This window comes from Lolium rigidum, unplaced genomic scaffold, assembly GCF_022539505.1.
Source record: "Lolium rigidum isolate FL_2022 unplaced genomic scaffold, APGP_CSIRO_Lrig_0.1 contig_34223_1, whole genome shotgun sequence".
NCBI lineage: Eukaryota > Viridiplantae > Streptophyta > Magnoliopsida > Poales > Poaceae > Lolium > Lolium rigidum.
Window position 1 is genome coordinate 14,984 of NW_025900264.1, and position 10,337 is coordinate 25,320.

At 48.7% G+C, this 10,337-nt stretch overlaps 2 protein-coding genes across 2 annotated transcripts; one reads left to right on the forward strand and one right to left on the reverse strand.

Moving 5' to 3' along the window:
* Positions 1 to 300: 300 nt before the first annotated feature.
* LOC124681122 (extensin-like) lies at positions 301 to 3,250 on the forward strand. The gene is made up of 6 exons (XM_047216074.1): positions 301 to 420; positions 518 to 655; positions 941 to 2,454; positions 2,541 to 2,609; positions 2,721 to 2,789; positions 2,878 to 3,250. The coding sequence occupies exon 3, from the start codon at positions 979 to 981 to the stop codon at positions 1,555 to 1,557; it is 579 nt and encodes a 192-aa protein (XP_047072030.1). The 5' UTR covers positions 301 to 420; positions 518 to 655; positions 941 to 978; the 3' UTR covers positions 1,558 to 2,454; positions 2,541 to 2,609; positions 2,721 to 2,789; positions 2,878 to 3,250.
* A 3,363-nt stretch (positions 3,251 to 6,613) lies between these two features.
* Positions 6,614 to 6,936, reverse strand: LOC124681120. The gene has a single exon (XM_047216071.1). The coding sequence runs from the start codon at positions 6,890 to 6,892 to the stop codon at positions 6,614 to 6,616; it is 279 nt and encodes a 92-aa protein (XP_047072027.1). The 5' UTR covers positions 6,893 to 6,936.
* Between the last annotated feature and the right edge of the window lie 3,401 nt (positions 6,937 to 10,337).

Here is a 10,337-nt window from a genome sequence, read left to right on the forward strand (position 1 = left end):
TTTAAATCCTGAATTTACCCATTCCAAATTTTCGAAAAATCCCGAACGGCCAGCGTGGATCCCAAAACCAAACAAATGCACCCTATCACGGCCACGGGCTCCACCCCGGACCCCAGACGTGTAGTATGAAACCCGGTTTTGCGCCGTCCGTTCCGACTTTCAAGTCCGGCGTCGTGTAGCTCATACAGGGAGCTGCTGCTGCTTTCCCTTCCCTTCCACACACCCCACTCCACCCCCCAACCGCAACCACACCTCATCAGCTCCCACCCACCTCCACCGCCCCTCCCTTCTCGCGAGCCAGATCTCGCCGCGACCGCCCGCAGCAGCGGCCAGATCCATCCACGTCCGGCGGCCCGCCTCGCGAGGATCATCCGTCCGCCGCTCCCCCACGACCCCGCGGACACGTCCCTCGTCGGATCGGTGAGTTGCGAAATGGCGCTACGTGCTTCCGAGTTTTTTTGGGGGATTTTTGCTGGTGGCTTTGTCTGATCCACGGTGGTTCGATTCCTCGATGCAGTGGGTGTGTGCTCGCGTGCCCCGAGGCATTTCCGGACGGCGGAGAGGAGCTCGGAGGCGATCTGAGAGGGAGGGGCGCGCGGTCCCATTTCGTGCACCTCTGGGCTGCGATCCGTTCACCGGCTGCAGATCCGCGAAGGTACCCTCCGATCTCTAATAGATCTACGCGTCCGCAACTATCTGCTCTGCATCTGCATCAGTATGGTTTCGTTTCATGTAAATGGACCCGCGCGGGGAGCAATCCCTGCTATTCAATAAAAAAAAACTGCTCTGCATGGTACAGTTTACCAATTCAACGCTGAAAGCGTAGTTCTGTGTGTGCTCGTTCACTCCAAAGTCGATGCTTTTGTCAAGTTCTCACCGTTGCCTAGCTCCCTAATGAAATTGCCAATGTCTGATGTGCGTCCCATTTGTTTGGCACCAGGGCTCGTCCGACCCGCCACTCTGACAATTCGTCTGGCCATGGAGACTCTGGTCATCTCGCAGCAGCAGCAGCAGCGCAGCCACCACCACCACTCCGGCCGCCGGAGGAGGCCATCGCCGCACTTCTCATCGCCCCACCCCATGCGCGGCTACCAGGCCGTCAACTGCCGCGCCTTCCACTCCAGCGTCAGCATCGGCATCCTGCCGTCCCCGCCCACGCCACCACCATCACGCCCCACACGGAACTACTCCCCGGAGCCCAAGACCCCGAAGCAGCAGCAGCAGCTGCACAACGGGAAGAAGCGCAGCCGAGCTATCCCCATCACTCCATCAGGGTCTCCTCCTGCCGGTCCCGAGCTCTGGGCCGGCCCGGCATACTCCAACTCGCCGCCGCCCAGCTCACTGCCCATACCCAAGTTCTCCTCCCTCCACCAGAAGCGCAGTGTCTCGCTCGAGTTGCCACCTGCTGACCGGTCCGATCATGTCGAGCTGCTTGTGCATGCCAAGTCAGCACCTTCCACACCCACTGCCGGCTCAACTCTGGGCTTCTTTGGTGACGACGACACTGCCATTGCGACGGAGAATCTGAGGAGGATCCTCCATCTGGATATCGCCTAGCACTCAATCATGGGCGTCACCGTGTACATAGGTCATCAGCAGCTAACCTTGGTACTGTGTATAGAGTAACTTAGAATAGCAGCAGCCTTCCACCTAGGTTCTTCTTCATCACTAGTACTACTGTTAGGTGGGTTAGCAAGCATATCAAGACTCGTTCGAAACTGCTGTCAGAAGGGTGTGGTGGTGGTGGTGGAGCCTATTGGGGTGGATGAGAACACAGCAGTTTCTGAGTCACCTTTGTAGCTTCTAGTCACCTCTATGGTTCCAACTCTCTTTAGGTATTAGATCTTCATTTCCATTCATCATGATCCCATAGTGGTAGTAGTCTGCATGATCCTAGCTAGTAGGAAACTGCACCTGGCAGGGGTAGGGTAGTAAGGTAGTATTGTTCTCTTGTCAGATAACTGGAGTTTACACTCTGGTATCTGTTCCTGTGCTACAGTCTAGGATATCTGCATCTTATATTCTTCTGATACATACATTCTGCCTCGCCATCTTGACACTATTCATCCCGACTTCTCCGGTGCTCTGCAAAGAACACCAAGATCTCTCCTCACTGGCTCTTCTGTATTTTTTGAATGAAGAGGCTCAGTGGTGATTTCAACAAGTCCCCTCACTCATCCGTCTACTAACTTCTATCTCTGCACCTCCTCTCCCACCTCAGTTTGTTTCATATGTAGCGTGTCCAATCCCCTCCCCTGCCATGGAATCTTCATTTCACCCATAAACTCAAGTTCATCTAGCAGCAGGGATGCGCTTCTTCTGTCACCCTGTATAGTTCATGGTCCCTGTTCATGTTCATGGAACATGTTGAGGATTCGGTTTCTGTTGGCATGTTTGATAAAGGATGTGAGACTCCAGATTTCAAAGACCTGCAAGAGTACAAGCAGTGATATGGTAATTACACGTCTACTGCTAGCTTAAACCTTACGCTGTTGTTTTTTGGGCAGTACTAATCACATTTCTGTTTTGTGGTGCTGCAGGTTTGCTTCTCCAGTGCAACATCATGGGACATGTATCTGGGGTTCAGATTGCCTAAGCTCTAAATCTAGGTAATCATAAGTTTCCTGCTCTTTTAACATATGCTGTTGATTTTTTCTTCGAGAATGGCTGTTGATTTTTTTGGCTAATAGTAATGTTATTTCTATTTTGTGTCCTTGCAGGTTTGCTTCTCTGGTACAACTTCAGGGTACATGTACCTGGGTTTCAGATTTCCTAAGTTGTAAATCTAGGTAATCACAAGTTTCCGGCTCGTTTAACCTTATGCTATTGATTTTTTTTGGTTATTACTAATGTCATTTCTGTACTCTGTTGCTGCAGGTTCGCTTCTCCAGCGCAATTTCATGGTACATGTACCTGGGGTTCATATTTACCGAAGTTTCAATAAATCTAGTTGCTTGTTTCCTTCGTAGTTAACAAGCATCAGTTCAGTGCAGCATATGCTAGACTGATCCTTTAATGTAATGCCTACTTGGCTAGCTTTTTCTGGTACTGTTTAAACTAATCAGTATATGGTTAGTGGTGTTTCCCTTTATTAGTAGATGTTGCTGCTTTGTCAGCGTGCTGTTTCAGCACAAAAAATGCTAGTCCTTTATATCAGTGTTAATCATGTGTCGTAAAATCTTTGTTGTTGACCATTGTGAAGACTAGTCATGTTTTATAATCTAGTTAAACAGTTGGTTCTTATGGCTCAGCTTTTCATCTGTTGTGTGCATGTGGTTCTCCATCATCAAGTGACCTACGGCTAACGTAGTCACGTGATCTATGAAACGCTTATGGTATTGGGAAGATGTTTGAGATGTTTTTTGTTTATAAATAATAAAGTCACTCTGACCTTGCTAAAGAGGCACGGAGCATTCTTTTTTGTCGGCTGGCTTGGGAGGATACTCTCGGCCACAATCTGAATTGTAAGAATGAAACTGACAATCAGAATTGCTTCACTCCCCAATGGGTATGGTGATGAGAAGGGATTTGGTGTTTACCCAATTTTTAGAGCATCTCTAGCAGACATCGCAAACCCAAAATACACGTGTCTAGGCCATCCAACCTCCAAACAAAACCGGAAGAATCATCTCAAATGTAGCAACATAATCATACAAATAGTTTGTTTAAAGTACTCAATCATACATGAAACGCGACACTAAAAGAGGTTCAAACATCACATCATCAAGGAGGAGAATACTCAAAATACAGGTATCCAGGCCACCCCAAAACGTAATGCGGCCCGACTGTTTTTCAACCTCCAAACAAAACCGAAAAATCTTCTCAAATGTAGCAACATAATCATGCAAATAGTTTGTTTAACGTACTCAATCATACATGAAACACGACACCAAAAGAGGATCAAACATCGAGGAGAATGATCAAGCATCACCGTCAGTTGTCGGCGTATCGACATGGCTGCTACCACTCGCCGTAGTATCATCACCACGGGCTTTCATCATGGTAGCCATGGCCGCGCGTGTAGCCTCCCTCCTTCGTGCCAAGATCTCCGTCTTCGCAAGATTCCACATTCAAGACGGGCCTCATCCATCTTAGTCGGGTTCATCATCATAGTCGCATTCTCCGCCGCTATGAGGTCCGCCATGGCCCAGTTTTTCTCGGCGCGTGCTCTCCTCTCCTCTCCTCGATGTCGGCCTTGCGCTTTGCATCCTCCCGGAGCATGCTCCATTTTGCCTCCTTCTCCTTGTTCTTCGTCTCCATCATCTTCGTTTTTGCCTCCAAAGTTTTCATCACCAACAATTTTTTGGATTTGACCATAACATCTATCTTGAGAGACAATGTTGCTGCCTCTCCTTGTTTTTTGATCTTGTCCTTGGTCATCTTTTCTCCATCCCGCCTCTTGGTCTTCTTGGTATCAAGCACATCATCCTCTTCCACATCCTCCAACTCGACAAGCTTATGCCTCGGTGGTGGCGCTTCTTGCTCCCTCTACTTCCATTTCGGATTGTGATCAAGAAGGGTATATCAATGACGGAATGTAAATGGCTTGCCCTTCAACCTGTGCGCGATAGCATCCCAATTGCCGGCGTTGGTGTCGCTCGGTGGCGAGTTACTCACACCCTCAATGCAACCGGCCCACCGGCAGCACACCATCTTGATACTATCCCATCGGCCTTGAAGTGAACGGTAGGAGAGGGTTGGAGTAGAGGAGAGAGGTGGCATCAATTGGAAGAACTTGTTCTCGATGCGTTCCCAATACCTATTGCAGGTTTGATCGGTGTCGGTCACGGCATCCATCGATACCGCCTACCAAGCCCAGATCAAGATCACGTCCTCAAATTCGGTGTAGTTGCTGGAACGGATCGCTCTGCCCTTCGCCTTGGCCACCGCCCATCGAACGTCCCCTCTTATATCTCTTCCAAGTCATCTTCCTCATCGCCGCCGGCGTCATCTTCTTCCCCAAACTCATCGCTCTCGAGTCCCTCCTCCAAGCCGTCGTTGTAGTCACCATAATCCCCAAGCGGAGGCGAATCAATGTCGACGGAAGCCTCGTTGAGCATGTTAACGTAGGACTCCGGCGCAACATCAACGATGGGACTTTCGTCGACCACCTTGTGTGCAACAGCCAATGCTGACGACGCCTTCGCCGTCACTGCCATCAAAGCAGTCAACGACGCCATCTTGGCTGCGGCTGGCTTCTTCGCAGCGGGTTTCCTCTGCACCGGCTTCTTCTGCGCCGGTGGCTTGTTGCCCGATTGCTTCGCCCGCTTGGTCGGAGCGGGAGGGGCAGCAACAGCGGGAGGGGCGGCGACGACGTGCTTCCCCAGCCGCTTCCGCTTGCCTTTGGGGTGGGCAACTTGCTGCGGGGCGTCGACCACGAGCCCCTCGGTGGCGGCTGCCGCAGCGGCGCTAGATCCGGCTGCAGTGGGTGGAGACGATCCGCGCGGCGCGGCCTAGCCCACGAGCAGCGGTGGGTTGACGGCGTCCATCTCGGTGCGAGCGCGCCGCTGTGGTGGCCGGAGAGGGGCGGATGCGGCGGAATCGGGGGTGGTTGGTGGGGTGGAAGCGGGAAAGGGAGGAGCTTCGCGCCAACGCGTGGGAGAAGATGGGGTTCACACTCGCACAACCTCGCCAGCCCGAGAACTTGGGATTTCCACGGCGGGAAACTGGATGACCCGGATTTTTTTTTGGTTTGGGGGTCCGATGGCCTTTTTTCCGCCCAAAACCGGAAAACATCGGTTATTATACGGATGGAGGTCCAATGCGGTGTCTGCTAGAGATGCTCTTACTTCCTCTCAAATACTTTTCCGTAAAAATACACTAATATGACGGAGAGTTTTTGATCTATGCAAAAAATGTGAGGATGGAAGGGAATGTCTTGGGATTATTTTATTCAAACTTGAAGAAGTAAAGAGAAAGTGAGGATTTTCAAGGATTCGAAATAATCCCCTCCCGATCCCCACAAATACTAGAAGTAAACAAGGCCTCACTGTGTTGCAAGCAACAATCCTGCTTGTCGCTTCCCACTCTGCACAAACCGTAAGACAAACAGAATTACTCCACTCTGTTGCAAGCAATAAACCTTCTTGGCGCTTCGCACAAACTGTAAGCAGGGTAGAGATCGACTAGATTCGACTCTAGCTTGAAGAAACAGCACACACGTAATGGATAATCGGTAGATTGTCATTGGATGAAGGAAGATCGCACGCATGTAGCAGGGAATCGACAGGGAAGATGAGGACCAGACGGCAGGCATCATCACATCATCTGAAAGAAGAAATGTGATTCAGTTCGTCGTCTTGAGCTGAAGTTTCAGCGAGACTAACCAATAAACTACCAATGCAGCCTCAATCTAGCTGAGACTTATTACTTCACTACATACTTGAACCCCTGGCTGAGATTTATTACAGTACTTCACTACATTACATACTTGAACCCCTGGCTTATTGGCGATCAATGCAACACCAGCTCAAAGAGAGTGATCACTTCTCATCCGCGTCGTCGATCTTGTACGGGACTCATTTTCTAGATGGCATATGGCAGCGCCGATTTCATCCATCGCCGGTGGCACACCCTTCGTGCGACGTGATCGCTCACTTCGCTCCGCCTCGTCTCACTTAGACCGCCGCCGCCGGAGCAGCATCTGCCGCATGCCGTCGGCGACCCTGAGCGCGGGGTCCTTGCTCCTGCACCAGCCGCGGCAGAAGGCCATGTGGTCCTCCAGCGCCTCCTCCATGCCCCTCTTCCTCCCCTCCTCCCTCACCGCCTCCGAGCACAGCCCGCACAGCCACCGCCCGCCGAAGTCTGCCTTCACGCCCACGATGTAACCACGGGTGCAGTCCTCCCTTAGCTCGCAACACTCGCACTTGGCCGACTCCACCTCCATCGCCATTGATGGCCTCCTGGAGATCAGCGTGGAGTGGTGGAGCAAGGGTGTGGGAGAGAGGCAGAGAGTAAGTGTTAACGCACGCACGCGCCCTCTGTGTATTTATGGAGGGAGAGACTTCTGGAGTTGCATCGATCACCCAAAGTGTCTGGAGTCTACTTTTTAGTGGCACTCTGCCATTGGCTTAATTTAGCTTGATTTGGGTACTGCTAATCAGCTCACTTATGGAAAGTTCTCGCAGAGGTGCAGCATGCTGCATGATGTGATATCTGGGATGTATACTTTCCTCGTGAACACGGCACTCCCTCCATCCATAATAAATGTCGGAGGATTAGTACAATTTTCTACTAAATCTCGACATCCCTCCGATCTATAATAAGTATCGGGGAATCAGTATAAAGTTAGTATGAATCGGAGGGAGTAACTTTTTATCCCATGACCAACTCACACCTTGATTCAGCTGGAGTAGGTGTTTCTGATAGCTTACTTCGGTTACCATGAATATTAATACACTGATCTTTCGTTTTTGTCAAATTTGTACAAGAATCTCTTGGAATGTAAGTCCAGCGCGAAATGAGTAGGAAGACAGGAGCACGAGCATCAAGGGGATCTCTGCCATATTCTTGTTCCCTGTGTGCTCCATAAAGCTTGAACAGAAACCTTACGCAACAACTTACTCGCTGTCGACAGATCTAGGACCACCTAGCAAAAAAATTCTCCTCATATCCAGTGGCGGAGCGTGACAAAAAGCAAAGGGGGGGCTGAATTTTTTTTTGGCCCCAAATCAAGTCTTCACGCCGGACAGATATAGGGGGCGAATGTCGCGACGCTCCTAGGAGACGCACAATCTAGCGACGGTGATGCATTTTTTGCAAAACAAACTAAAAAAATTCAAAGTTGCTAGGGCTTACCTGGATTTTAGCCTTGCAACTTTTATTTTGTGTCGTGCCGAGGTTTTCTAGAGCAAACTTTTCCCCAACATAATTTTCCATAATTTTTACAGGTTCACATTAATTTTGCTGTTATTTCATTTGTAACATTAAGAGATGATTTTCAAGCTTGAAAATGCACTTACTTTTCTGATTTACACAGAAGTCTACATACCAAGCAAGAGAGGATTTTTTTTTTGGCAAAAATCCACCGATGCCAAGCAGCGATATGCTGATATCTTAATTTTCTATGGAATTGGCATACTAATAACGACTTATAGTTTTATTTGTAATAGAAGAGGATGAGCTAACCTCAATGATGGGCAAGGAAAAAAATGAAGAATCATACCATAAACCAAGGCTCGAGGTTGAAAAAAATAACCTACTGGCCATTGCGGTCAGAGGAACACCAGACAACAACCTACAACTAGTATTAAATTGAGCACTACGCATTGGGTGGCTGCTCTCTGCTCTCTTCTCCTTGCTGCATTGTGGCATGATTGAAAAGTACTACTCCGTACGAAACAATAGCTTGCCAGTACTAGTAGTGCATGTAGCGCATGTAGCAGGGAACATCGATGCAGATGCGATGAAAATTATTCCAAGTCGCGCTTTTGGAAGGTGGGGCTGCCGCCCAGTATCGCCTCCAAGGCGCTCCGCCTATGCTCATATCCCTTCTGCTAGATTACGGTCACTGTTCATAGTACGACACAACTGGCCTTGTCGGATCGGTTGTTTCGTGGTCGATTCGCACTCATGGCCCATGATGAATTAACACTCATCCGCTCAACTTGTTAATCAATCGTCAGCCCTTCGACAGATCAGTTTAGCTTGGACAGAACTGAGTGCTAACTCCGTGGTAGGGGCAGCTTGAACCCGCATGAACTGTCCATGGACTCAGCACTCAAGCTGAGTGCCAGTAATGCAGGACCCTACCATCCGTGCCAGGAGCTACACACAAGTTTTGGGGATCCTGCCTGTTTGGACATGATGTGTGTGTGAGCTAACTGACTGCACAAGTGCTACTGCATCAGGTAGCCTCAACTCTCAAGTGTATATCACAGGTGGGTTTGTGTACTCTGTACTGGGTTATTAGCTGCTAAGGTTGGTGATACTTTATGTTGGTGTCAATTTGTACAACTGGGTTGATCAATGGAAAGGGGGAACTTGAGAAATCCAGCTGTGAGTTTGATGATCTCTGAACATCAATAATACCGTTGCTTGTTGTCCTAGGCAACTGTACCATGAACAAGTAAAACGAAAATTGTGATGTGATGAAGTACATTGCAGGACGCTGGACGCGAACAAAGACTAGCTAGTTCCTTTTTCGTAAGATCAACTAGGCAACTGTGTATCTGTTGCTTTAGAGCTAAACACGATAGGGATACCAACGCTCTTCATGATCCAATACAACTGTTAGTATCTCTAGCCTCACTTTCATGAAGAAGAGGATGACACTAGGAGAGTTGGGGCAATTTTCGTTGGTTTATTTCACACACATCTCACACAATGCCATGCCATACTGAGGGCACGGGGGTACAAATTTATAGCTGCTAGCCAGCCAAAATATGCTAGTCTAAAGATGCTAACTGCCATTCCTTGATGTCTCTGAGTTCTTGATGCCTCTAAAAGCAGTCAAGGATCAGGGATGCTATCCTATCCTAACCACCTGTCCTTCACAAAGGGTCATGTGTGTGCTGCAGTCCACAAGGACCATGTGCTGCAGCAGCTCCACAAAGACCAGAATACAATGACTTATTCATCAACAACTACATCGGTTTAGAGTTCCATGAGTTCATTGCCTCCTGGCATCTTTGATTTACTGTTCACAAGGAGCTGAAGAAGCAATGATGGAAAGGAAGACGACAAGGAACCAGATAAAACAAATGCCAATTGCTAATGACCACCACCCTTCTTGTATGTGAGCTCTCAGAGCCCCTGTATATGTTCATTATGAGATCGGACAAGACCATACTGCTCCATATATTCTCTTACCATGTTGGTGCCTTGGTGGTTTAGCAAAGTTATACTAGACCACCGACACTTATTAAAAATCGGAGGGAGTACATTAATGATTTGTTCACAAATGGTCGTTGTCTCTCCTCCATAGGAGTAGATGCCAAACACCAAGTTCTATCGGATACTGGTTGCCACGTGAGAGCCACATGAGCCTGCCCTCTGCCATGTACTAGTAAACACGATCTCGTTTCTAACTACATCGTCATATGTTGATATATACCTGAAACACGAAGTACGGAACTGAAGCTAAAAATAGTCTACGTTAACTCTTGTTGTTTACGCGGTCGCCTAGGGCGTACTACTGCTCTACTACTTGCTTGATTCCTTCATGAACACAACTAGACCCTTCACACGATGCTAAGTAGCACCTAGGAGTATTTATTTTTGTCCAAATGTCAGACGCAACGATAGTTTCCTGTTACCTGTAAATGAACCAACAATTCTAGCCTGATAGAAACCACATGACCTCAGGAGTAAAACAGGATATAAACACAAACAGCACA